Source organism: Panthera onca, chromosome D4 (assembly GCF_046562875.1).
Source record: "Panthera onca isolate mPanOnc1 chromosome D4, mPanOnc1 haplotype 2, whole genome shotgun sequence".
In the NCBI taxonomy this organism is placed as follows: domain Eukaryota; kingdom Metazoa; phylum Chordata; class Mammalia; order Carnivora; family Felidae; genus Panthera; species Panthera onca.
Window position 1 is genome coordinate 93475586 of NC_138351.1, and position 25142 is coordinate 93500727.

The 25142-nt window shown below is 68.2% G+C and overlaps 1 protein-coding gene across 6 annotated transcripts in view; it reads right to left on the reverse strand.

Annotated features, from left to right (window-relative positions):
* GPSM1 (G protein signaling modulator 1) overlaps positions 1-21727 on the reverse strand; it is a 28337-nt gene extending 6610 nt beyond the window's left edge. Inside the window, exons 1-11 of one of the 6 annotated variants that reach the window (XM_078436228.2) lie at positions 20315-20562; positions 12918-13139; positions 11990-12125; positions 11259-11401; positions 10531-10654; positions 10220-10335; positions 9311-9466; positions 8873-8981; positions 7724-7847; positions 2726-2796; positions 1803-1979 (exon numbers count right to left, since the gene is read on the reverse strand). In XM_078436228.2, the coding sequence (XP_078292354.1) occupies positions 1803-1979; positions 2726-2796; positions 7724-7847; positions 8873-8981; positions 9311-9466; positions 10220-10335; positions 10531-10654; positions 11259-11401; positions 11990-12125; positions 12918-13139; positions 20315-20379 (1443 nt within the window). In that variant the 5' untranslated portion in view covers positions 20380-20562. Of the gene's footprint in view, positions 1-1802; positions 1980-2725; positions 2797-7723; positions 7848-8872; positions 8982-9310; positions 9467-10219; positions 10336-10530; positions 10655-11258; positions 11402-11989; positions 12126-12917; positions 13140-15329; positions 15685-20314; positions 20567-21385 lie in introns of those variants that run through there. The other 5 variants (XM_078436225.2, XM_078436229.2, XM_078436226.2 and 2 more) reach the window with 5 other exon arrangements.
* Positions 21728-25142: the final 3415 nt, after the last annotated feature.

Consider the following 25142-nt stretch of genomic DNA (forward strand, 5'->3'; position numbering starts at 1 on the left):
CTGCAAACACGGAGGGCTCCTGCTGGGGCCTACGGGAGGGGGGTGGTCATGCCAGAGGGGCGAGGGGGACGGAGCCTATCTGGAAAGCGGTCGCCCTGATGACGGAGGGGCCCGGCTTCCTTCCAAAGCCGTGTCAGCCCGGGAGAAGCCGCCTCGTTCTTCAGCCCTGACTCCCCAGGCTGCTGAGGGAGCCAGAGGGATGCTTTCCCAGGGGCAGGGGCCGGGCGGCCACCACAGCCCCCGCCACTGGCCATGGGATCCCCTCCCTACACCGGGAGGTCTGTGGAGTCTTGGCCTCTGGCCTGCCGGGGGCCCAGTGGGGGCCGGCCCTGGGGTGTGTGGGGAAGCTGGCTGGGGGCGAGGGCAGAAGGGGGAAAGGTGGAGCCCCCTGGGGCCCTCTCGGTCCCGCTCCTTCTACAGGGAGCTCAGAGCCCCAGGAGGAGGGCCTGCCCCCAGTTGTGTCTGCAGGGCAGGGGGAGGTCTGGGGCCAGGCCTCCAACTGGGGCCAGGCTTAGCGCTCATAAAAATTTTCTCCAAAGGTGCCCCCATTGCCCAAAGCCCTGCTGCCTTCTCAGAGGGGCTGAGCGGGGGTTCTAGGAGCTGGCCTTGGAACCCCAGCTCCACCGCTCCTAGCTGTGCGCCCTCAGGCTAACCTCTTTGCTGCCCCATGCCTCGATTTCTCCTTTTATGGCTGCTGAGCCCTGGCTGTTGTTTCTGTTTGGTAGACGCAACCCCCTGCCCCCCGCCAGCAACAACAGGGACACGGCTAGGGCCAGGTCACCATGTGGAAAAGGCTGTCCTGTTCCAAAGCCCCCTGTGGCTCCCTGGTAGCTGGGGGTCCTCCCCTGCCAGGCCCTTTCTGGATGGACCCCAACCTTTGAGTCTAGCCCAGCCCTCGACCACACCCAGTCACACCTCCCAAGACCCCCAAGTCCCCATGCGCTGGTGGCAAGGCCCCTGCACTGCTCGGCTGGGGGTCCCCAAACACACAGTGCGGGCAATAGCCCCACCGTCTGGGGCCTCCGTGGTGGCCCCGTCTCCTCACCTGTCACTCTACGGACACGGGCTGGCAGGTAGTGCTGGGGGTAGATGGGGTTGGCGGAGGCCCCCCAGGCTCGTGGGAAGGATGGGTGCAAAGCAGCCATCGGGGGGCTAAGAATACCAGCGCGGCGCCCACGCCCCTCAAAGGCTGGGAAGGTGCTGATTAAGCCCTCAGAGGCAATTATTTTTAGATCGAGTCCCAGATATTTGGACCCAGGTGTTCTGCACATGGGGAGGGGGGATGGTCCCGGCTGACCTCTGAACCTGGACTCACTGGGCACGTAGGTTTGCAGCCTGTACCTCCCAGACCCCGACCCGCTTCCAGCAGCCCAGACAGGCCAGCCCAGCCTCCTGGACACAGTGGGACAGCTGCCAGGCAGCAGGAGGCCCCCTTCCCTCTGTCCCCCATCTGTCTGACCACCTGCCCGTCCATCCCTCACCCATCCGTCCCCCCAGGCCCCGTCCGTCCGTCCACCCCTGTGTGCTGCACACCCAGGACAGGGCTGCTGGCCGGCCCCGAGGGCCCGAGCTCCCCGCAAGCCCGCCCTCCGGAGCCCCATCCACAAGGCCTCCTGTCCTCAGTGGCCGGGGCCTTGCGGAGGCTGGACGCAACTGGCAGAACGCCGTCTGTGCTAAGTGTCCTGCACCGTCCATAGGTGCCATGTCCGCCAGGCCCCGAGGCAGCACAGGGCCGTGGCCTCTGACCCCGGGGGTGGCCCAGGTCGGCCGCTCGGGAGGGCACCCGAAGAGAGGTCACCTACCGTGCGAGGCACCTGCACCCGGACGTCTGCGCTGTCCAGCGGGGAGTGGCCGCCCTCGCGGGGCCTCTCAGCGGTCTCCAGCCCCTCCTGGTACTTCCTGCTCCTCATGGGGAGAGGGAGCATGTCCCTGCCCGGCCCCCGCCACTCCCCCAGCTGGTGGCTGTCTCCATTCTGCTCCTGGGGAGAGGGAGGAGGCCAGGCATCGGTGGGGGCTGTGGCAATCCCCAACCAGTGCTCCCATCCCAGGACCCTGAGCGGGGGCTGGCGGGTACAGTGGCCCTGTCTCACAGATGCACCCAGGCCCTGAGGTGCCTCAGGGAGGAGGAAGAGAGCCTGAGGCCCGGAGGCTAGGAGGCTGACCCCACACTGAGCGGCCCTGAGCCTTGTCCCGCCACAGACCGCCCCAGGGGCACCCGCAACAAAGCCCAGCACACGCCTGAGGAACCAGAGGCTCGGAGAAGGGAGCTCACTCCCCCAGGGCTACACAGCACCCACCTCCGACAGGTACAGAGTGGGCCCGGAGCCTCCCCCTGCCCAGCTTCTGACTGGTCTGCTCTGCCCGTAACAGCTCTGCTTCCCCCGGGGCAGAGTCTCGGCCGGCAGGGAGCAGGAAGGCACGGGGAGCGGCTGGGACACTGGGGACTGTGGCCGGGTGGGGGCTTGGGGGCCTGCAGGTTGCGAGGACCGTGGCTTGTCCCCCGGGGGGGCATGGCTGGCGGGCCCCTGGGGTGAGTGGGAGGAAGTGGGGCTTCGTGGGGGCCTCTCTGGGGGCGGATGGCTGCTCCAGGGTCTCGGGCTGCAGAGAGGGCGCTTGCCCCCCACGGCGGGGACGGGGGACAGACGGGAGCTGGGCTGGGAGGCAGCAATTCAGCACCCATCACACCTGCCTCGTCAGCCGGCTGCCCACCCTGAGCCCCACTCACCCGTTCCAGGGGGAGCCTCAGCAGGCCCCAGGTCTCTGCACTCAGCCTCTGTGTCCTCTTGGGCCTGGCACCTGGAAGACAGGGGGCCCAGTCAGCCTGGCACTGACCCTCGGCCAAGAGGCGGGCTGGCCCAGGCCAGGGCCCTCCGGAGGGCCTGCACCCTGGGGCCCGCAGATGAACCGCCAACGTCACCGTCTCCACGGAAGCAAACGCAGTGTCTGCACGACCTCGCACGCCCCACCCGGCAAGCAGCCGAGCGTGGGGATGGGCTGACCCTGTAGGGGCCTGACAGAGGGTCTGGCTGTGCTGCCCCCGTGCCTGCCCTTAAGGGACTCCGTTCACCCCCCACCCTGCACGCACGCACATGGGCAGCCCAGATCCTCCCAGGAGCTGAGCGCCCCTCTACCTGCAGACACGTGCTGGGCACCAACCGGGTGCCCCAGGGACCCTTGTCCAAGTGTGGGGCCGCATGAGGCAAGGAGGCACTGTGGGTGGAGCGAGCAAGGCAGATGCCCCAGGAGTCATGTCTGGGCAGCACTGGACCTTGGACCCATTACCCTCCCTCAAGCTCAGTACCCCCGTCAGACTGAGCCTCCAGGCATGTTGCAGGCACCACACAGGGAGCCCGTGGGAAGCATCTTATGGCGCCTGGCATGTTGTGGACACCCACAGCCCACGTCGCGGTGAAGCCTTGCCCTCTGGCTACCCCAGCACTGAGCTCACTGGTGACGCCGTGCCACGGACAGCACGGGGCACGTGCCCCACCAGCGGCAGCGAGGCCAGGCAGGGAGCCCTCAGCTCGGCCCCCGACCCCACCTCGGGCCCCCGGCTCTGAGCCCACACCCACTGCCCAAGACACGGTCCCCAGAGAGGGGCCGTCCGGGAGGTCAGGCATTCAGACCAGCCCGAACCAAATGCCCAGGGAGTCCTAGGAACGGAGGAGATGGTGTGGGCGGCTGGCCTTCAGGCTCTGAGGAAGCTACGCCCTGTTCTCTACCCTCCAGAGGCCGGGTAGAAAAGCAGAGATCTTGGAGGAGGGGCTTCTGTGGCTGCTGTCCAGGGAGGGGACAGCAGGCAGCCGCGTGGGTCCAGGACTTGGGGCTGCCTGCCGCCCCTCCCGCCCCCCCCCCCCAGCAGGGCCCCATCCCCCCAACTTTGGCCACGTGGTCAGCACCGGGTCTGCCTCTGCCCCCTGAGAACGGCCCCTGGCCACCGGGCCTCGCCCAGGTGTGCAGCCGGAGCCTGACCCCGTGTTGTGAGGCCCAAGGAGATGGGGCAGGGTCCCCACTGCCCATCCCTCCCTGGATCAGACAAGCAGCTCTGAAGGAACAATGTGATCATTCCAACACCAAACTGTCTGGGGGCATCACCTGGCCCGGGGAGTGATGGGGGGACGCCGAGCGGTCCTGTGCATGGCCCTGTACTCACCACAGCCAGCGAAAACCCGGCCCCTTTCTCGGCCGCCCCCTGACACCCGGGGGGTCTGACTCGCCTTCCCCACTTTGTCTGCTGGGGCCCGCCTGGCTGGACCGTTGGGCCCAGGCCGTGGCGGAGGCTGAAATGTTCCTCTGAGACACAGCTTGTGTCCGGCTCCAGGGCGGGTCCCCTCATGGCCCTCGGGGCCCGGCTAAATGCACCCTCTGTGAGGGCTGCGCGCGCACTGGGGCATTCAGGCCAGAGCCACGCTGGCGGGCTTCCCGCTCCACCCACCCCAGAGGGGAAGGTCTGGAAACTTCCCTGAGCACCACCCCACTCCCGCCTGAGTCTGACCAGAATCATTTCTGTCCCCACCAGGCTGGCCAGGCCCCATCCCGCCCCTCCTGCAAGCAGCCGGCCCGCTTAGGCGCCCAACTCAGCTTCTAGCTGCTGGGCTGTGTCCCTCCAACTCCTTCCTGCCTTCAGTCTCAACTTCCAAAATCCTGGCAGGTCCTCCTTCAAAACAGATCCAGAATCCGACCCCTCCTCACCTTGCCGGGACCTGAGTGTCACGTCCCTCACCTGCCTCTCTGCTCTCTTTGTCCCTTATACATGCTGGGGGCCCCGGGGATGCCCATAGGGCCTGGGTGAGATCTTCTTCCTCTGCTCACCCTGCAGGGCCCCCTGGCATGGGGAGGGGCTTGCACAGGGCAGAGGTTCTCCCGCTCCCTGCTGCTCCTCTTAGCCAGCCTTACCCAGGCCTCAGGGCCTTTGCATGGCTGTCCTCCGTTCAGGCTCACTCCCTTCTCCCCTTTCAGCCTTTGCTCAGAAGTCACTACTATGGGGCAAACGTTTGTGTCCCCCCAATTCCACACTGAAGACCCCACCCCCAACACGATGACATCAGCGAGCCGGGTCTTGGGGGTGATTAGGGTTAGCTGAGGTCATGAGGGTGGCTCCGGGGATGGGGCTGGTGACCTTATAAGAAGACACTGGGGACCTCCCTCCAGCCCCACACCACCCCTGCACCCGGGAAGAGGGCCGTCACCGGGACGGCCGTGCGGGCACCCTGCTCCCGGACCCGCAGCCTCCAGAGCCGCGGGAAGTGGACATTCATTTTTGTAAGCCGCCTGGTGTGTGTTGTTCCTCGGCCGAGCTGAGGGCGACAGCGGCCTCCACAAAGCCCACGCGGCACGCCCACCCGGCCGCTCAGCTTTTTTCCTCCCCAAGCGCTTGCTCATTCCCAGGCACGCCTTGTTTTTTGTTTATCGCTGTTTGCCACATACGGGTCGTTTCTGGCTACCTTTGCCGGTTACGTTCCCCAGTGTGTCCCAAGCCTGGCTTCAAAGGGGCTTGGCACACCAGGGGACCTGGGAGGCCTGACCCAGTCAGGCAGCAGTGTCAGGACGCGTCCTGGGGTCTCTGCTGGGATGGGGGCTGCAAGGCTGCTGAGGTCAACCTGTAAATTGGGTCCCCCAGCTGCATAAAGGGCCCTTGTTTTATCAAGAAAGAAAACACCTTGGGTCCCGGCCTCCAGGACCAGCCGCGGTCCCCGCCCACCGCGGTCCCCGCCCACCGCGGTCCCCGCCCACCGGCCCCAGGCTTCTTCCCTCCCAGAAGCAGCCTGAGGCATCTTCCCTGGGCTCCAGGTGGCGGGCTGGGTCAACACCCTTCCCTGGCGCTCACCTGGTCCCCCCTTCATCCCCCCGCCTCCCCCCCGCCAAACGGCCAGGCTCGACACACGCCAGTGCAGCATCCCCGCCCCGAGGGGCAGTTTCCAGGCCAGTGCCCACGTTCAGTGTGCACTGGCCAAATGAGTGGGTGAGTAATGCCACCCCCGCAGGACACTCCTGGGGCGCTCCGTCCACAAGGCCCCGGCCCCGCCGGGCTCACCTGAGTGGGGGGGGGGGGGGCTCCTCCACGGCGGCCCAGACTCAGCAGCCGCATCCCCAGGCCTGGGGCCCCCACACCTGCCTCCGTGACCCGGAGCAGGCTGCTCTGGAGAAGGGCCTCTGCCCCGCCTCGGCCGGTGGCCCAGCGCTGGCAGCCTGGCAGGGAGGGGGCTTCCGGGGGCCCCGGCTGGGAAGGGTCTGGGCACAGGGCAGAGCAGCAGGGCTGGCGTGGGAAGGACAGAAGCTGCCTTGTTCCCGGCACAGCCCAGCCCTCCACCCGTGATGCGCCCCCCTTTCCTCAGCCCGGAGAAGAGGGAAAATTGCCAGAGAACCTGGAGCTGGCCGCAGCCCCGGGGAGCCTTTCCAGAAGCCCTCCGGGCCGGGCCCTGCCCCCACCCACTGCTGGGTGTCGCAGAGAGCGGCCTCACAGGGCCAGGGGCTCCAAACAGAGTTGCCCACCCTCAGAAAACCCCCGCCCAAAGGGAGCCACCGTCTTGTACATCCTGGGGCAGGGTGGGGGGCAGAGGGGGGCCCTCCCCCATCCCATCCCCTGCAGCCACATCACCCCAAAACAAGGGTGGCTGGGGGTCCCAGAAACCTTCGCACCCTCCCTTCCGTCTCAGCCCCTGAGGAGGGGTGGGGACACGTGCCTCCCCTTGCCCAGGACAGGCATCGTTAGAAACCCTGGAGCCTCTCCACCGCGGCCAGGTGCCACTTCCTGGGGCCTCATTCTCTGCAGGCCTGACGGGCTCCAGGTTGGGGCAGGTGGGTACCCCTAGGGAACACAGCCACGAGGGGGTTGGGGCCAGACTCCCCGCAGGCTGGGGTCGGTGCAGGCAGGGAGGGGGCAGCTAGCGCCCTGTGCGGAACCCCACACCCGCCTGCAGCCACGGGGGAAGCCAGCTCGGGGTGGCCCCCCCAGCCCCCTATTTACCCATTTGCTCTGCAAGGAACATCCCGCCCTGCGTGCCTAGCAATGTTCACCCACATGGGGCTACAGGCAGCCCGGGACTGAGATCAACATAGCTGCCTTGGCTGGTCCCGGGGCTCACCTGAGTAGCGCCCGCCCGCCCGGAGGGAGGCTCTACATCTCTGGCTGACTCAGCCTCCCCCTCTGGCCCCCAGGCCCAGCTCTGAGCCTCAGGTGGTGGTGGTGGGGGGTCCTCAGCCCTTAAGGGGATGGAGCACGGAGGGAGGGGCAGTGAGTGCCCCCCCCCCCCCTCCTAGCCAGGGGATCAACCTGGGGAGCTCAGAGTGACTTCAGGCCCTCGCTGGCCCAGAGACCGTGAAGCACCAGCCCGAAGGCCTCCTGTTCAGGACACACCTTCGCCCACACCGTCCCTGCCCCCGAACACCCCTTTCCACCCCGTGCTTCCCAATCTCGGATTCCTAACCTGACCTGGGGAAACAGGGCCCCTCGTCTGTGCCCCGAGCACCCTGGACACCCGGTCACCACCCCCCCGCGCCCCCGGGAGCTCCAGAGCAGGGCGGAGAAGTGGTGCGGACAGACACCCCCAGCGACGGGGGCTTGCCACCCTCACCGGGCAGTTCTGTCACAAGGGCTCCTGTGGGCAGAGTCCACCTCCCCATAGACCTGCACCCGGAAGCCCAGCGCCGTCCCGAGGCCCAAGCCTTGAGCTCTCCGGGCTGCCCTCCCGCCACACCCCTGCCCACCCAGCCCGGGACTCACCTTGGGCCTCGTAGCCGGCCAGGTCGGGCTTCTCCGCGGCCGCGGGGCTGCTCAGCCGGCCCAGCACCAGCTCCAACTGTGCCACGTTCATGCGGGCCGTGAGCTCCCCGTTTCGGTCCCCGATCTGCAGCCAAGCAGGGCCAGGTTGGGGGGCAGGGGGGCTGGGGGACTCCTACAGACAATCATGAGCCCCGCACCTCCCAGGGAACCAGGCCTCCCTGTGCCCCGGGGGCGCCCCTCACACCCCAGAACGCTGGGGGCGCCGCGTGAGGCCCTCCTTCCCGAGCGCCCTCCCGAGGACAGGTGGTCTGGTCCAGACTCCAGCTTTCTCGGCCCCTTGGAGCCTCACGTGCACCCCTCAGGCACCCCCAGCTCAGAGCAGAGGCTCAGCAGGGGCCGAGAAGCGCAGAGAAGTGAGGTGGGCCCGGGGCCGGGCCTCGAGTGGAGCTCTGGGGCCACTGGCGTGCCCCCACCCGTGCTCAGGGGGCTGTGGGGCCGGCTCTGCTGGTGGCCCCGGTTGGCAGGGGGTGGGGGACTCTCCTGGCCCGAGCTTCCCTGCTCCTCCCCACCGCCTGGGCTCCGGTGGGTCTCACCCACAACAGACACGGGGCCGTGGTGGGTCTGGGCAGGTGCTGGGCATGTGCTGGAGGGAGGTGGCCGTGCCGCTGGGGCCAAGGAGAAGGATGGGGCGGAGGTAAGAGGGCCAACCAGAAACCAGGGAGCCGGAGGTCACCGGTGATGCCCCTGGCCGTGGACCACCCTGACCTCAGTAGGAGGGTCCTGCGTGCGGACAGGCTCTCAAAGACCCTGTCTACCGTCCCCAAGGTGTCCAGCTGGAAGGTTCCAGGGGAAGAGCCCCAAGGGCAGCCTGCGGTAGGTCATGCCCACCTTGCCCTGCCCACAGGGAACGCCAACACTTCAGGTGGAAAGCAGGCCACCGCTCCCCTCCCCCCATCCCCTGGCTACACCAGATAAGCTGCCATCAGGCGTCTGCAGGCAGGGGGTGGCGGCCCCCCCCCCCACCCAGTGCACATCGGCAGCCTGGAAAGGAGGGAGGAGCAGGCTGGGCGAGAGGTGCCCTGCCTGGTCTGAAGGGAGCTGAGCAGCACCGGGGGGTCTCCGGCAGGGAGGGGGGCAGGCCTGGCTTACCTCCTGGGAGATCTCCAGGTGCTTCTTGGCGAAGGTCAGGGCCTGTGCCGGGCTCCCCATGGACACGTAGGCATTCCCCAAGCTCCAGCACGCCCGGCCCTCTCCCACTCTGCCAGGGAGGGAAACCGAGTCCACTTCTGCAGCCCCCAGGCCGTCAGGTCCGTCCTGACGGGAGCGCAGCAGGCCCCACCTGAAGTGCCCACCTCGGCCTCCCTCGCCCCCTAGTGGCCGGCGAGGCTCTCACCCCCGCGGCTCCCTCCACCCTTGGGTGCGGGGCAGTCCCGCGGGTCATTAATCTTTCAATTCGGGTGAAAATCACAAAGCGTAAATCTAACGGATTAAGCGCGCCTCGGCGCGTGGCACCGTGCGTGCTCACGACCCACGGCCGTCGCCCGCGATCCGCTTCCGAAACGCCGCCCGCCCCCACCGCGCGCGCACCTGTCGGCCAGCTCCTGGGCGATGAGCAGGTGCCGAAGGTGGTACTCGGCCGAGCGCTCGTAGTCCTGCAGCAGAGTGTAGGTGTTGCCCAGGCTGTAGCAGGCCTGTGCCTCCACCGCCTGGTCCTTGAGCTGCCGGGACAGCTGCAGCGTCTTCCTGCGAGAGGGGGAGGCTCAGCCCCAGCAAGGAGGGCTCCGGGAGCCCTCTCTGGGGACGCGGCGCTGCTCACAGCCCCCAGCCGAGGGGTGCACGGAGGGCGGGGGGGGGGGGGGGAAGTGGTCCGCCAGCCCCGGGATCCCACCGGGGTGTCTCTGGAGCCCCGTCACTGCTGGACCCGCACTGGCCAGTCACCTCCCCACCCCGAGCCTCCGCCCTGCATGGGGGACGGGGGACACAGCACACCCCAGCCCGGGATCTGGACGCACGGGACCTGGTGCTGACGACCCGGCCTGTGCCCGGCGGTCACCACTCTGCTCCTCAAGCCAGGAGGCGGCTGGCAGAGCATCCTCCCGGGAGCCCGTGTGATCTCCACCCTCTGGGTCCACACACGGAGGATTATACCCGCACTCCAGAGATATTGTGGGGTGCAAAGACAGCTCTGGGGTTCCCCCAGTAACTGGCACTGGGAGGCCCTCAGCCGCAGTTAGCTGTGTCCCTGGCACAGAGCGGCTTCTGCCCGCACTTACCGAGTGAAGGGCACCAGAGTCCTTCCTGTCCCCGGCAGCCCCAGGACCCCGGCTTTGTCAGTCTGTGGCCCAGAACCCTCCCCCCCCCCCACCGTCTGGCCCCTGGAGAGGCTGGGAGGTCAGACCCACCTCCCGACCTTGGGCTGGTGTCCAGGGGCCCCCTCCCCCGAGCTGGGCGGGTGGGGTTGGGCAGGGGTGGGGGCGGGCGGGCAGGCCTGCCTACTTGTAGTACTCGGCGGCCACGTCAAAGCGCCCCAGGAAGATGTGGGCGTTCCCCAGGTTGCTGTACGCCCTCCTCTCGGCCGCCTTGTCTCCAAATTCCTTAGCAATGGCCAGGCGCTGGGGACACAGACCCGAGGCCCGGGTGGTCACGGAGCAGCCCCGGGACCCGATGTGGATGGCGGGGGTGGCCTCCCCGCCCAGCGTGGCCAGCCCGAAGTCTGCACGTCTGGCAAGAGCAGCCTGGGACCCTGAGCCAAGCCCAGACGAAGCGAGGCAGCTGGCCCCCCCACCCCCGCCCCGCAGGGGACTCACCTCCTTGTGGAAGGTCGTGGCCTCCACGAAGCTCCCCAGCAGGTAGTGTGTGTTGCCCAGGTTGCCATACGCCCTGCCCTGGGCCGCCCGGTCGCCCAGCTCCTTCACGAGGGACAGGTTCCTCCTGGGGGTTGCATCTGTCTGAGCCGTGGCCCTCTCGGTGCAAGGGAAGCAGGGGCTCGTGACCCAGCCGCCCGGCCAGAGGGGATGAGCAGGCAGCCTCCGCTCAGCTCCTGCTGGGAGCGTGCCCCAGAAAGAGGGCAGCTTGGGGTTCTAGAAGAGTGGCTCTAGGGAGCCACTAGACGAGGGTGCTGTCTGAGCTCCGAGGCTCAGGTCAGGGGCTCCCCGGCCCCAGACTTTGGTTTTCGGGTGCAGCCTCTGTCCTCCTGCACCAGCGTCCTCCCCAGCACAGAGGCTCAGCCCAACGTCCCCGCCCTATTTCCAGCCAAACGTTTTCTAAATGCCACGTGTGGCTTTTGCTCGGCCGTTTCCCTGCCTCTCGGCGCTGCTGTTTGTGACTTATGCGCGGGAAGCCGAGGAGGCCTGAGGGTGGGTGGGGCTGGGGAAGGAGAGCCGGCCTGGCTGTCACCACGCGGGGGTCTGCAGAGAGGTGATGGGGCCAGATGTGGGTGCTCCGTGCCTGGGGTCCCGCGCCTACCGCAGCGGCTCCGGAAGCGCTACGGCCAGACCCTGGCCCGGCCCGTGGTGCCCCCACCTGCCCCACTCACTCATAGAACTCGGAGGCTCTGCGCAGTGGCTCCCGGACATGGGGCGGCAGGTGCCCGGGGTCCTGTGCGGCGTTCCACGAGAGCTGCTTGCCCTTGGCGTGGTACACGTTGCCGATGTTGTACAATGCCCTCGCCTCCCCGACCTGAAGGTGGCACCGAGGTTGGCCCTCCGCAGACATGGCCCCCGAGGAACCCCCTGGCCCCGGACCACTGTGCCTGCAGTCCCCCAAAGGCAGGGACTTGGAGGGGGGCCGTCATCAGGTGCAGATGTGGGAGTAGGGCCGGGACCCCAAGAAGGGGTGAGGCGTGTTTGCACGTGGTTGCCACCCTCTGGGCACGGGGCAAGCGAACACTGCCTCCTGGTGGACAGGCCTGGCACCTGCCCCCTTGTCATCTACACCATCAGGGCGACCAGGTCCTTCTCGGAAGCCCGGGGGGAAGGAAGGCGCGCTTGGCCCACACGCCTTGAGCTATGACCTGGGGCCGGCCGTCTTGTTCCCCTGCCCGGGGTCACGGGGAGGGGGGGGTCACAGAGTAGGTCAAGGGTCCGGCACCGGGCGGGGCCCACGGCTGTTCTACCCCGGCTGCCGCGCCACCCTGTGTCCCTCTGGAACCGGAAGGAGGGACGAGGGGTGCTGGTGGGTCTGGGGGAGCTCACATGGAAGACGGGGGGCCGGGCCTCAGCCCTGTAGGTGGGGGCTCGGCAGGCAGCCTGGCAGCAGCCGACCTACCTTGTCCCCCTGCTCCCGGGCGACGTCCAGGTGCCGCTGGCAGCACACAATGGCCTCGTCAAAGCGGCCGAGCACCTTGAGTGTGTTACCCAGGTTCCCGCTGGCCTTGGCTTCCCCCATGCGGTCACCGATGGTCCTGGAGGGCAGGAGGCAGCGAGGAGCCGGACTGAGGGCCGGCCGGGACCCCGAGCCCAGCAAGGAGCCCGGGCAGGGGCGGGCGAGGCCTGGCAGGACCAACCCGGGGGCAAGTGGGGGCGATGCCGGGCAGGGGTCTCGCCGACGGCAGGCGAGGTCCCCTCGGGCAGCCCCGGGCAGGCAGCCCAGCTGGGGATCGCTTCTCTGCTGGGCCCAGCCTGTGGCCGTCGGGGCTCGGGCTCAGAGAGGTGCCCCAATGGAGACCAGGAGAGTCGGGGGGGCCTGACAGTGGGAGTAACTTTCGACACACCCGCCGGGTGCTGAGGACACCGCGTGCGGCTCACTGGCCGGGGAGGGGCCCGTGGGCAGGGCTGGGGGGAGCCCTGAGAAGCTCCGCTTCCACCCGGGATTGGGGGGTCCGGCTGCCGACGGGCGGGGAACAAGCAAGGAAGGGTGTTCAGGGACGAGAGCAGCTCGGGGAAGGTCTGGAGGCCAGAGGGGAGTGGAGACGCTCAGAAACACAAGTGGTCGCGCCCCCCCCCCCCCCCCCGCCCCGTTCCAGGGACAGGCACCCGCGTGAGGACACATTCAGGACACCAAGGGACACCCGTGTGCACACACACGCACACACACACGCCTCCCCTGAAACACAGCCCCTGGGGGCACTTGCCAGGCGCCGCCCCGCCCCCTCCCCCTCTCCCAGGTCAGGGGCGCCCTCGGGTTCCCTGGACCCCGAGCTCCCGGCACTGCCCGCGCTGTGACGGCCCCTCCCCGAGGCGGGCCGCGTGCTCACCGGGCCAGCAGCAGGTCGTGCCTGTGGTACTCCAGCGCCCGGGAGTACTCCTTCAGGTAGAAGTAGGCATTGCCCAGCTGGCTGTAGATGGCGCTGAGAGTCTTCAGGTCCTCGGTGCCCACCTGCACCGCTGCCTCAAAGAAGGCCGCGCCCGCCTTGAAGTCCCCGGCCTTGCAGAGACGCTCGCCCTCCAGGGCCAGCTCCAGGCACGAGGTCTCCATCCTGGGCAGAGAGAAGGAGTCACAGCCTGCCCCTCACGCCGTCACGCAGGGGCCCCGTGCTCCCCCGTCATCACTGGGACCACGGGGCCTTCGGGTGAGGCCACGCCTGTGCGCACAGACGTCGACGTCTCTGGAGAAATGCCCAGAAGCACGTGCGGGGTCCAACAGCGTGCCCATCGCCAGGCTGGCACCTGCGCGGCTCACCCGTGCCCGAACCTCACTGCACGCCCCTCACGACCAGGGCTCAGGGGCCCCCGGGCAAACGCATGAGTCCGTGACTACGGCCAGACCCTCAGCCCACGACGGCCAAGCTCCAAACACAGCCTCCCCTCAAGGCTCAGCCGCCCGGGGCGAGGGACCTCCCTCCGCCCCCGCTCCGGGACCTGGTGCCGCGTCAGTCCTCCAGAGTAGCTACAGAGGCCCGCGACAGCCCTCGATCCTCACCAAGGACAACCAAGGCTCAGAGAGGTTCAGGACACCAGTCAAGGCCACATGGGCAGGACCTGACCCTAGCCCCTCCCCCGTCCCACATCCTCTGCCGTCACCTCTCCGGGGTCACGGCTCCGTCTGAGCTGTGGGTCAGCCAGCCCCCAGAGCCGAGAAGCGTTCAGCTGCTGGCCACAGCTGCCCGACGGGACAGCCACTCCCCCACGCCCAGGGCGCTACTGTGGGAGGGCATGACAGGACCGTGCCCCAGGGTAGACCCAACCCCTGGGACACTGCTCCAGACTCCTGCCCATGAACCCAGCCCAAGTCCACGGGCCCAGGGCCCCACACCACCACCAACGCCTTGACCGGAGGCCAGGCCAGCCCTTCATGCCTCCACCTTTGGGCAGGGGCTGCAGAGAAGCTGTCCCTTACCCTTGGGCTCTGCCAGCCCATGGGCTGGGGCCAGGGCTCCCCAGCTGCTACCCCGGGCTCTGTTCACTGGGGCCCCATGGCCCTTGGGCCTTGGGCGAGCTGCCCTCAGGACGTGGCTGTCAGGGGAGCCTCGGGTCTGGGGGTCACTCGATCAGGCTGGCCCTGGTTCCGGCCCTCCCTGCTAGGGGGCCCGGGGTAGGACACTTCATCACTCAGAACCTCGGCCTCCTCCTCTGGCCCGTCGCGGCTGGTCCTGTGAGTTCCACGCTCAAGGCCTGACCCGCTGCCTACCCTAGGGCGGGAGAGCGGTCAGCGGAGGACACGGCACACAGATACCATGGGGGCGGGGGAGCGGGCCCCAAGCTGGAGGGGGTCCCCGGCAGGTGGTGGGAGGAGCCCAGTGACCACACACGCAGCCCTGGAAAAGTGGGAGACGTGTTCTGCGTGGCCGAGGGCCAACCCAGATCACCGGAGTCCGTGGAAAGCCCAAGGGTAAGTGAAAGCGCCCACGGCAAAACAGCGCGCGCACCCCCGGGCACTCGCCCCCTCTCTGCGCTGTTAGAGCCCGCGGTGATCAGCCGTTCCTGGGGGACAACACGCAGGGCCCTCGACAAATCCACGAGTTTCGTCCACGGCACTGCTTCTCAGCCGCTCTAACCAAACACGCCTTTGGTGCAAAGCCCCCCCTTGCCCAGCCTCGACCCCCCCACGCCGGGGCCACGCCTCCGGGGGAGAGTGGGCTCCGGGACCCCAACAGCGCCCTGCCGCCCCCAGATTCAGGCAGAGCCTGCGTGGCCTGTCAGAGAGCGGGGTGCCGGAAGCTCGGGCCTCCTACCCACGACGCCCCGGGAAGGGCTGTCTGGAGCCTACCAGCCGCCCCCTCCCACGGCCAGGGCCGCGCACCGCGCGCTGTCTGATGCCGGGAACTGACCTCTCCGCCTGGGTGACTTGGGAGGACCCGGGGCTTGGGTGTGAGACGTTGGTCTCAGAGCCGAACACGCCCTGCTGGCTCTGACAGATAGGACTCGGGGAGTGGCCTCCCCACCCTGCTGTCCCTGCCTAGCTAGAGACAGGCATCGCCACCGCCGCGAAGGAGGTTTCTGGTGTGCGAAGGGCCTGGAGGTGGGGGGTGCACCGATGAGGTGTCCAGCGTGGCCATCCCGAATCACAGATGGGGGGGGGGGGTCTGACCCGGGCCCCGGTAACGTGAGGAGGCCCCCTGGAGAGACACCGGCCGGCGTCCAGGGCTGGAAGCCCCCGCCCCCTCCACTGACCCCAAGAACCTCCCACCGCACCCTGACCCCCGGGCCACCCCCCCGGCCCCCCGCACCTCTTCCTCTGCAGGTGACGACGCATCTTCTCCACATACAGCCATAGCTCCAGGCCCACGGGCAGCAGCAGGGGGCGGGGGCGGGGGGCACCGTATACCACTTTGCACACGGCCTTCTCTGCCAAGCTCAGGGCCACAGGCTGGCCCTCCGCGGGGGCGGCCGGCATCGCGGGGCGCCAGGCCTCCCGCCTGGCCGGCCAACTCCCACCCCACCTTGGCCGTTGGTCCTGGGGACGCGCCGGCCTCGTGGTTCCCCTGTCTCTCCCCACCCCAGAGTGGTGGGCTAAAGGCTCTGGCGTCCCAGGCTCCAGGAGACCCCAGGTCCTTGGGCAGGTCGTCCGGGGCCTCCCGGGGGCTGAGACGGATCAAGGGATCAGGGCGGCTCAGAGCCAGGGATCAGCATCGTCAGCAAGGAGGGCAGGGCCTGGGGTGGGCAGGCGGGCAGGGGTGAGACTCTCGCCGCCTGACCACTCACCCAGCTCAGCAACGGGCTTTGGGGTGGCAGAGGGCTCCAAGGCCGTGCAGCTCTAGCCCCCGGGAAGAGGACGGGGCACAACTCCAGGGTCAGGGGGAACTGGAGAGCCAGGATGGGCCCTGCTCCCCAAAGCCACCCGGAGTCGAGGAGACGGAGGAACCCGAGAACCAGAGGAGGGTGGGGGGGCCCGCCCGGTGTAGGATCTCAAGGCCAGCCTCAGCCTGTGGGCCCTGCAGGCCCTGCCCACTCTGGCAGGTGGGGTCTTGGAAGGGGCTGGGCAGGTGAATATGGAGGTGGGATATCCCAGCTACCTGCCCGCACACATGAGCGTCCAGACCGGGCACCCTCCTCCCTGCCCTGAGGCTTCTGCCAATGCCACCCGTCCACACCTGAGGACAGCTCAGCCGAGGGGCACAGGGCAGGGCCCGGATCACCTCCTCCTTACCCAGCTCCTATTAACAAACTGGATCCCCAAGCCCCACACCCTCAGAACCACCCCAGGGCCCTATTCCACCGGAATGCAGGCCACCCTGTCTTGTCTCCCCTGAGGCCTGCCCGGCCTGGCCAGGTGCACCTCCCTGCTCATCGAAGAAGACTCCAGAGCCTTTGTCCCCCAACACCACCTGCCAAGCCAAGGGCCACTGAGAGCCCCACTCTCAGGGGCTCTGGGCGGGGCCGGCTGGAGTCCTCGGGGCCCCGGGGCCGTGGTCTCAGCTCCCCACCAGCCTCACCGCCCCGACCCTGGGAAGGGCGGCACTCCCACCTGGGAATAGATGCCTCCTGGTCAACCTGTAATCTTCCAGCCCCCAAGGAGGTCAGACCCACACCTCTGGGACCAGGCTGTGGGGGTCCTGCCCACCCAGATGGGGCCACAGCCCCCTGCACAGACCCACTCGGATGCGGTGGCTGCCCTTCCTTGTGGGGCCGACCAGGCCAACTCTCCCAGTGGCCAGACCACAGTGGCCGGGAGGCGGGATACTGTCTGCCAAGCTCCCGCCGCCTGCCCACAGGCTTACCGGTTAATAAAATGGTATTGACTCCCCAGGGGCCAGTCTTACTGTTCCAGCCACCGCATCATGACCACACCCCTCAGCCTCGCCTGGGCATCCGAGACAGCATCCCAGGAGAAGCCATCAGCCCAGCCACACCCGGATCAAACTGCCCTGCTCTCCATCAGGGCTCCCGTCCCCGCCTATGTGCCCCACAGACTCCGTGGGGTCCTCCGGTGCTGACCACCACGGCCGGTCTGTAAGCCAGGCCCCCGGCTCCCTCTACACATGACTAACCGGGGGCTGTGTCCCCTTAGCCCCACTCGCTGCTAAACATAGTCACCGTCCTTCTTCCCTAGAGATGTCACCCACAGGCTGGGCCACTGGGCAGATGCCCCAGGGCCCCTGCCCACCCCCTCCCGTTGCCCCCAAAGCAAAGCCACACTGACTCCCTTTGACGTGGGGATTTTGGGACAGTGCGGGGCAGGCAGCGCGGCGGGAACAGGAATTGCGGGTGGAGGGGCACCTAGCTCGGGAAAGCACCTGAGGTTGTGTTCCGAGGAAACCATGGGGCCAGGCCATTATTCCCCAGAGGCCCTGCCAGGGCCAGTGCCCGGGGGCACCCGTGGAAGGAGCCCATGGGGACGGGTGGGCAGCAGGGCAGAGCAGCCTGGGTGCCCGACCCACTCCTGAGAATGCCCCTGTCCGGGTGCCTCATGCCTGGGGCACACCTCTAGCGGGTCACCCCACAGTGGGGGTGCTCACCGCCTGCTCTCCCCTTCCCAGTTCCTGGGACCCTCAGCTGCTGGCCTGAAAGGGACGGGGAGAGGGCCACCCATAGCTTCCCCATTTTCAGGGGCCTCTCAGCCACCAGCCCTCCCCCCATACCTCCCCGAGGCCCTCTCCCCCCAAACCCCTCTCCAGGCACGAGGGCCCAGGTGCGGTAGACCAGGGTTGAGCGTTATCTGCCCCAACCGCCTCTGCCTCCCTGACCAGCTCCCCTCCCGGGGCCCGGCGTGGGGACGTGCTGGGCCCGCAGGCACACTCACGCTCAGGCCCTCTCAGTGTGCGTCCCAAGCCCACGTTCCCCCAGACCCCCACTTTATAAGAACTGAACTCTGGTGGGGCCCGGGTGGCTCAGTCGGTTGAGCGCCCAACTTCGGCTCAGGTCATGATCTCGTGGTCCGTGGGTTCGAGCCCGTCGGGCTCTGTGTTGACAGCCTGGAGCCTGGAGCCGCTTCGGATTCTGTGTCTCCCTCTCTCTGCCCCTCCCCTGCTCATGCTCTGTCTGTCCGTCTCTCTGTCTCCCTCTCTCAAGAATGAACAAACATGTAAAGAAAAGAAAAACACTGAACTCTTGTCACCGGGAGGAAACTGGCATGGGAAGGGAAGCCACTGGGGGTGGGCTGGGCCTGGCCTGGAGGTCCCCCCGATCACCGTCTGCCGAGTGCCCAAAGCTGTCACGGGGCACCCACGTGCTGGGTGCCACAGGGGGGCTTCCCCGGCCCGAATCAAGGAGGTAGACAACCTTCTGCCTGCCCCAAGGTGCCGCCGTCAGTCTGTCCCCTCCAGCTAGCAGCCCCCACCTGTCAGAGGCCCCCCCACACGGCTCCCCAACTCCCACCCTTCCTGCCAGCCTCTGAAAGCCCGCTCCAGCACGAACAGCCCTGCCCACACCTGGCCGCGGCTGCACAGACTCCCCAGCGGCCTCCTCGCGGGCGCTGCGGGAGCGCCGGTGGCTGTGCACCCCAAATCTGTGCTGGGCTTGCCCGCTGGAGCTCAACGCAGGTCTCGGCTTGCCAGGATGCCAGGCTGGGCTCGGGGCCTCCCCCAGCATCCCCTCTGAGCCCGGTCCCTGCCGCGCTCCCCTGGGCCAGGGTCCTGTCCGGCATGTCCCCGCCGGGCCCCAGCACCCCCGCACCCCAGACTCCCAACGAGGCTGCAGACGCGGACGCGCCCCATGAGGACCCCACACTCGGCGGTGCAGGGGCTCCAGGGCTAAAGCTCCCCGCTCCACACGCGCGTGCACTCACACACGCAGACACACACATACGCACGCTGGGAGCTGCCGAACCAACTCGGGCCGTCCCCACAGGGGTGCTACGGGGGGGATCCCCCGGGTCAGGCCTCCAGCGGCAGCTGCCAGCAAACCCACCCGTGCACCCCTCCCCCTGCGCGGGGCCCAGGAGCGGGGTCGGGGGCCCAGCACTCAATCCTGGGACCACACAATGGGGGCTGTGTCTCTGACCAGTGGCACAGAGACCGAGGTGGGAGGAGCCGCAAGGCCCCCTACCCACCACCGGGGCCTCGTTCTACACGTGGGGGGTGGCACCCAACAGAGGCTTGCTGCTGATTCGCTGCCCGGCCGGGGCTGGACGATCCTCTCGGGCAAGGCTAGGCCCCTTGAAGGCCCAGCAGCTGGGGACGCTGCCAGGTCCCGGGGATGACGCTGTCCGGCCAAGTCGGGGACCTGTCGGGCCCCCTGGAGGCAGCCGGGCCTGCCTCTGGGGGTCGCGGTCAATGAGCGGCCCCTGCCCGGCACCCGTGCCGGCTGCTCTCCTGGCCACCTGCGCTCACTGGCAGAGTCCATTCCCCTCGGAGGACCCTGTGCCCACCCGGGCCGGGCACAGGGCATCACGTGTGGATCACCCTCGACAGGCCCGGAGTCACCCAGCAGGCATGCAAGGCAGGTGGGCAGGGCCACCCTGTCATCCCTGACGAGAGCGTGAAGCACCGAGCACAGGGCGCTGGCATCATCCGCGAATCTGCCCAGAGGAAGGTGCCTTTTCAGGCAGGCACACGCCCACCCGGCTGGCTGGCTCCGCAGCCCGGGTTCGGGCCTGCCATCCATGAACGCAGGCTCGTGCCGGGTCCTCGGGGAACAGGGCCCCACCCAAGACAAAGCCCGGTCCCTCCAGCCACGCTGCCTCCCAGCCAGACCCGGGCAGAGGGGAGGTGGTGCCAGGCTTGCGAGGCAAGCTCCACACACCTGCTGTGCCAGGCGGCCCAGCTGTCGGGAGAGCACAGCTGGTGAAGCGGGAGCTCTCCCGGCCGCCAGGCCCGGGGCCGTGGGGGCGGGGGTCCAGCAAGCAGCAGCCCAGCTCAGCCCAACACCCTGACCACCCGCTAATCCTGGACTCAGAGGGGCGCAGCCTGGGCTCCCCCCTACCCCCCACGCCCTCCCTTACCCCGTGGTGCCCCCTTCTCCCTCCCCACGCGCACTCGCCAGGGGGTGGGGGGGCGCCCCCTACCTCTGCATCCCCTCCCCCACCCCGGGTGCCCCCCCCCCAACCCCTTACCCCCTCCTTCCTCGCACCCCCCCACCCCGGGCGCCCCCCATCCCAGCACCCCTTCCTTCTCCCCCGCCCCGCGCCTCCACGACCGCCAGCCCGCAGGGAGGGCGCGTCCCCGCCACGTCGCGCGCCCGCCGCAGCCTTTGTTCCGGGCCTCCCGCCTCCGGCCGCCCGTCCCCGCCCGTCCCGCCGGTCCCCGCACGTCAGGACCCCGCCGGCCCAGCCTACCTGGAGTAGAGGCGCCGGGCCGGGCCGGGCAGCTCGTCGGCGGAGGGCGGGGCCGGGCCGGCCATGGGGCCGGGGTCGCCGAGGGCCGGGGCCGCACACCCCGCGCTCGCGCCGCCCTGCTCCTGTCCCCTGCGCGCGGTCCGCCGCCCACCGTCCACCGTCAGTCCGTCCGTCGGTCAGTCCGCCCGCCCGCGGGAGGCGCCGAGGAAGTGATGCGCGCGGGGCGCCGCCCCTCCCGCCGTGGCCGTGATGTCACCGCCGCCCGCGCGCGGGGAGGGGGGCGCCGACGACGGAGCCGCGGGTCCCTCCCCCCTGCGCACGGGGCCGGGGAGGGGGCGGGGCCTCCGAGCGCTCGTCCCCAGCGCCGCCCCCCCCCCCCCCACCAGGGGGCACGCGGGGCAAGGGCCTGGCGCTGGCCGGGCTGCTGGGCCCCGGGGTTCTCGCCGGACCTGCGAGGCGCCTGGGTGGCAGTGGCCCTGCTGGCCCCCGCATCCCCGCGACAGGGGCTGTTTGAGGCCTCCCTCCCTTTGTCTGGCAAATGGCCAGCCCCCCTTGGTGGTCCCCTGCCGTCCCCACCCCCTTCTCTGAACTGGCAGTGGGGGGCCTGCCATGGGGGATGACTCCCTACTTTAGAGACACCTGGCGAGCCAGCCGAGGACTGACCTGTGCTCCAGGGGAATTCCCTGGTCTGGGAGGAGTGAACAGCCAGGAGAGCCGCACTTACCAGGACCTGGGTGGCCTGGCCCCCGGGGACTCCCCGAGCCTGCTTTGCTCAGCCCTGAAACCCTGGGTCACCACGTCACCCTCCCAACCTTGTGAAATCTAAGGACTCTGAAAACCGAAGCTCACTGTGCCCACACTCCCCCCCACCCCATCGTGGCCCCGACCACCTCCTCCCCTGTGAGTTCCTAGGAGCCCTGGTAGATGAGACCTGTGGTGTGGCCTCTTCACCACCCACCCTGGGCTCTGTGCCTCCTTGGGCCTTCTCCCAGGGCCGAGGTGCCTGTCCGGCTGGTCAGCACCGGGCCCACAGCAGGCCCTCAGGCCCCCCCCTCCCCCCGTGGATCTCACCTGCCTCTGTCCTGCTGGCCTCAATCCCAGCCCTGCTGGTGCCTCCAGAAGACTCCAAACCTGGGAAAAGTCACTGTGCCCCACGGGACAGGGACAAGTCTGGGAGCAGGAAGTGGACTACTGTCCTCAGAAGCCCGGCCGCCCCTCCTGGGAGAGCTGCCCTAACTAAGGTCAGGGAAATGCCAGGGCCTTCTCGCTGGACCCTCTGCAGAACTGCAGCCCACAGGGCCGCTGGCTTCAGGCAAAGGCAAATGGCAACAAAAATAAACACAAGATAAAACAGAGCCTGTTGGCCCCGGGCTAGTTTGTTTTTCCTGCGGAAGAGAGGCAGCGGGAACGAGAACCATCTGTGCCCAGAGCGCTGGCGGCCTGGCAGCTCATCCTACTTGCCCTCCCCCGTGACCACAGGAGCTGGGCAAGGCCTTGCTGCCTGCTTCGTGGGTGCTGCTGGCTCGGCCGGGCGCGGGGCGGGGCTACCACACTCCTCCAGGCCCGCCTCCTTGGGGTGCCCCCTGAGCTGGCATCGTTGTAAGGGCAGGGGCCGCCTTGGGCCCCACCTCTGCCAGGCCTGAGCGCAACTTCCCCGTGAGGCCACTGCCGCTAGCCCCTATGGTCCCCGGGGCTGCGGCCAGGGGCCCGGTGCCGAGAAAGCCCTCACAGGGATATTGGCGTGAATGGCGGAACAGGGGAGCGATGTAGCGTCACCACAGGGAAAGCATCTGGTTTTCCTTCCTTGAAGCAGGGGGACCAGGGAGCCAGGGTCCCTGGGCTAGAAGAGTGTCAGCTTTATATCAGAACTTCGCGGGGGGAGCCGGAGCCCTCTGGGGTGCTGTGCAGTGAGCCGGCCAGGCCCCTGCCTCCGGGTCACCCGCCATAAGGTGCTCTCCCGCTCTGATCCTCGGTTCGGCCACCCGTGAATAGGGGTCACTGGTCCGTCCTGCAGGGGGCGCGAAGGGTCATGGGGTCCTGACGGTGCTGGTCACCATTCCCGGCGCACAGCAGGAGCTTGTGGAACGCCAGCGTTGGGACCACGCTGCCTGTCCAATTGTGCCCTGATGACGGTCCTGGGTCCTGGCTGGCACCAGGCGACAGGCCCAACGCGCATTGCCCACGTGGCCCCCCACCCGCGGGGAATGAGTGCATCACTGGTCCTGGCAGGGGGCTCCTGGGCCACGGGTCTGGGCAGGAGGAGCTCCTGGAGGGCACCACCCGTCCCTCACCACCGGCCACACACCTGCCTCGCTCTTGCCCGAGTCCCCTCTGCGCACCGTCCCCAGCTCTGCCTCCCTTTTCCCGGCCTCCCCGGGGGCAGCCCCTCGTTACCTTCTGCCTTGTAACCACCTCCCCACTCGGTGAGGCCTGGTGCACCAGCGGGACAGAGTGCTCCCATGAGGGGTCGTAGGCACCCCTGCCCCATCCATCCCTATTGGGTCCCATTGCCAAAGGAGCGTTAGAGGGAGAAAAACGCTTTCCCGTCGGGACACATCCTCGGAGGGAATACAGAGGGCAGAGGAGCAGTGACGCCGGCCGGTCCTGGAGGCACCGCGGCTCGAGAGCCGACACCCAGGATTTGGTGTCAGCACGCCCGGGGCCCTGCCCTCGCCAGTGGCCAACAGTGCCGCCTCCACCCGAGGCACCTGCCACGCGCCTGCCCTTCACCGCTCAGCCTTCCCTGGCGTCCTGCCTGTCGTACCAGTGAGCGGGCAGAACGGCGAGGTGCCGGTCCCCAGGCCGGGCTTCAGGGGAGCTGACCTAAATGCTTCTGACCAGTCTCTACCATGGATTCCAGACTGAAGAAGGAAAAGGTAGACAGGGAGAAAAAGAGAGAGAGAGAGAGAGAGGCACACGCACGCTCACATACATAGTCATGTAAGACCACTCGGGTTGACCACGTTCCCGATAATGTCATTACCCTGAGAAACAACGTATTGTCTTGCAAAGTCGTGGGGCAAGTGCCCCCCACCCCATTGCCCTGAGGACCCCGGGGGTCGCCCACAGCCATCTCCTCTCCTCAGGGCCTCAAAACTCCCTGGAGAGTGGGGCCTGCAGGGTGGGTGAACGGGTCCCCAGGCAGGTGCCGCAGGGAGCCGGAAGGAAACGGTCTGCCGCCCCGCGGGGCCCAGTGCCTCCCTGGGAGATGACAGGCGCCCAGGAAATAGCTGGAGGTGCGAGGGAGGCTATGCACCACCCGTGTCATCGAGCGACACCTGGCCATGCAGCATTCCTGGGGCCCTGGCTGGCCGCTGCGGGCTCTGTCACCCGGGGCCACGTGAAGCGGGCACACCCGCCCTCGTCCGTGGCAGGTCGGTCTGTGGGAGCCCATCCCCGGCTCGTATGACTGAACCCCCTGCCCCCTGCCTGTCTAAGCCCCCCAGGCCTGGCAGATGGGTGACACCGAGAGCCGGAGACAGGCAGAGAGAGAGACACAGAGACAGAGGCAGAGAGATGGAGAGTCTGGGGGCTCTGGGCTCCCACGGTGCCGTGTGGTGGGAGGGGGAGTCTTCACGCGAGCCTAAGCCAGACAGAATTAGGGGAGCGAATAAATCCGAGGAAGCCCCCCCAGGCAAATAAGACACAGTGGATTTTCCCCTTTCAGGGGCTCTCTGCCCACAGCTCCCCACTCCAGCAGAGCCGCTGGGGATAGAAGCCACTGGCCTGTGTTAAATCCACTCCCCCCTCCCGCCGGCTGGCCTCGGCCAAGCTCCCTGACCCTCGGGGTGCGGAGCGGGGAATGAGGCACTCATCAGACACCACTGAGATGGTGCGTCCTCTGGGTCCGTCCCCCGGGGCCGCTCCCTCCGGAGGCTCCCGGGGAGGGTCGTCCCTGCCTCTCTCAGCTCCTGGGGCTCCAGGCGCCCCTTGGCTGGTGACTGCCTCCCTCCACCTCTGCTCGGTCCTCAACAGGGCCCCCGCCCTTCTCCTCTGGGAGGACTGGCCATCGGATGCAGGGCCTGCCTAGTCCAGGACGGTCTCATCCCGAGATGCTTAATGACATCTGCGTGGACCCTCCCTCCCAAACAGAAGCACGTTTGCTCCTATTTACTCTAGGTGGACGTCTTCCGGGGACTCCATCCACCCCACTACGCCCACGTCCCAGTATTTACTTGCTACATGACTTGGGTCATAGAACACGCAGAGCTTTGCGGCCTCGTTGTCACGTCGCGTTATATCGCGAGCACGACCCGGCATCACAGAAAGGTTCTCACAGGCACCACTGGGGGTGGGGCTATGTGGCCTGCATCCAGACCCTCGCGGGGGGAGCCTCCGCTGCCCCCTCCTTTCCCGGCTGTGCGCTGTCCGGTGAAAGGCACCAGAGCCCGTGCCCCCAGGGCTCGGGGAGCAGCCGCCCTCCCGGCAGCTCAGGGAGCGGGGTCACCACACAACCGCTCACAGGTCCATGAGGAAACCTCTCTCCGTGGGGACTCTGTCTAGAACGTAGGGACGACGTGGAGCTTGGGACACTGCAGACCCATGCAGATGTGGCCGCTAGAGCAGGGGCCCTACCCTGGGCCTCTCTCCTCCGTCAGACGGAAGCCTGGGAAATAAAGTCCTGCCAGTGAAGCCCCTGGCACGGGCCTAGAACATGTCGTCCACTGTGCAAGGGACAGCTGTCGCCATGAAACTTGCTCCTGGGCTGACCTCCTCCAGCCTCCCCGGGCTGAGCCCCTCAGGCTGCCGGCCCAGAGGCGTGGGCGGACGCGGGGACCTCCTCAGGCACAGACCTCGTGCGCGGGGCCAGCGAGTCGGGGTTTGCCCG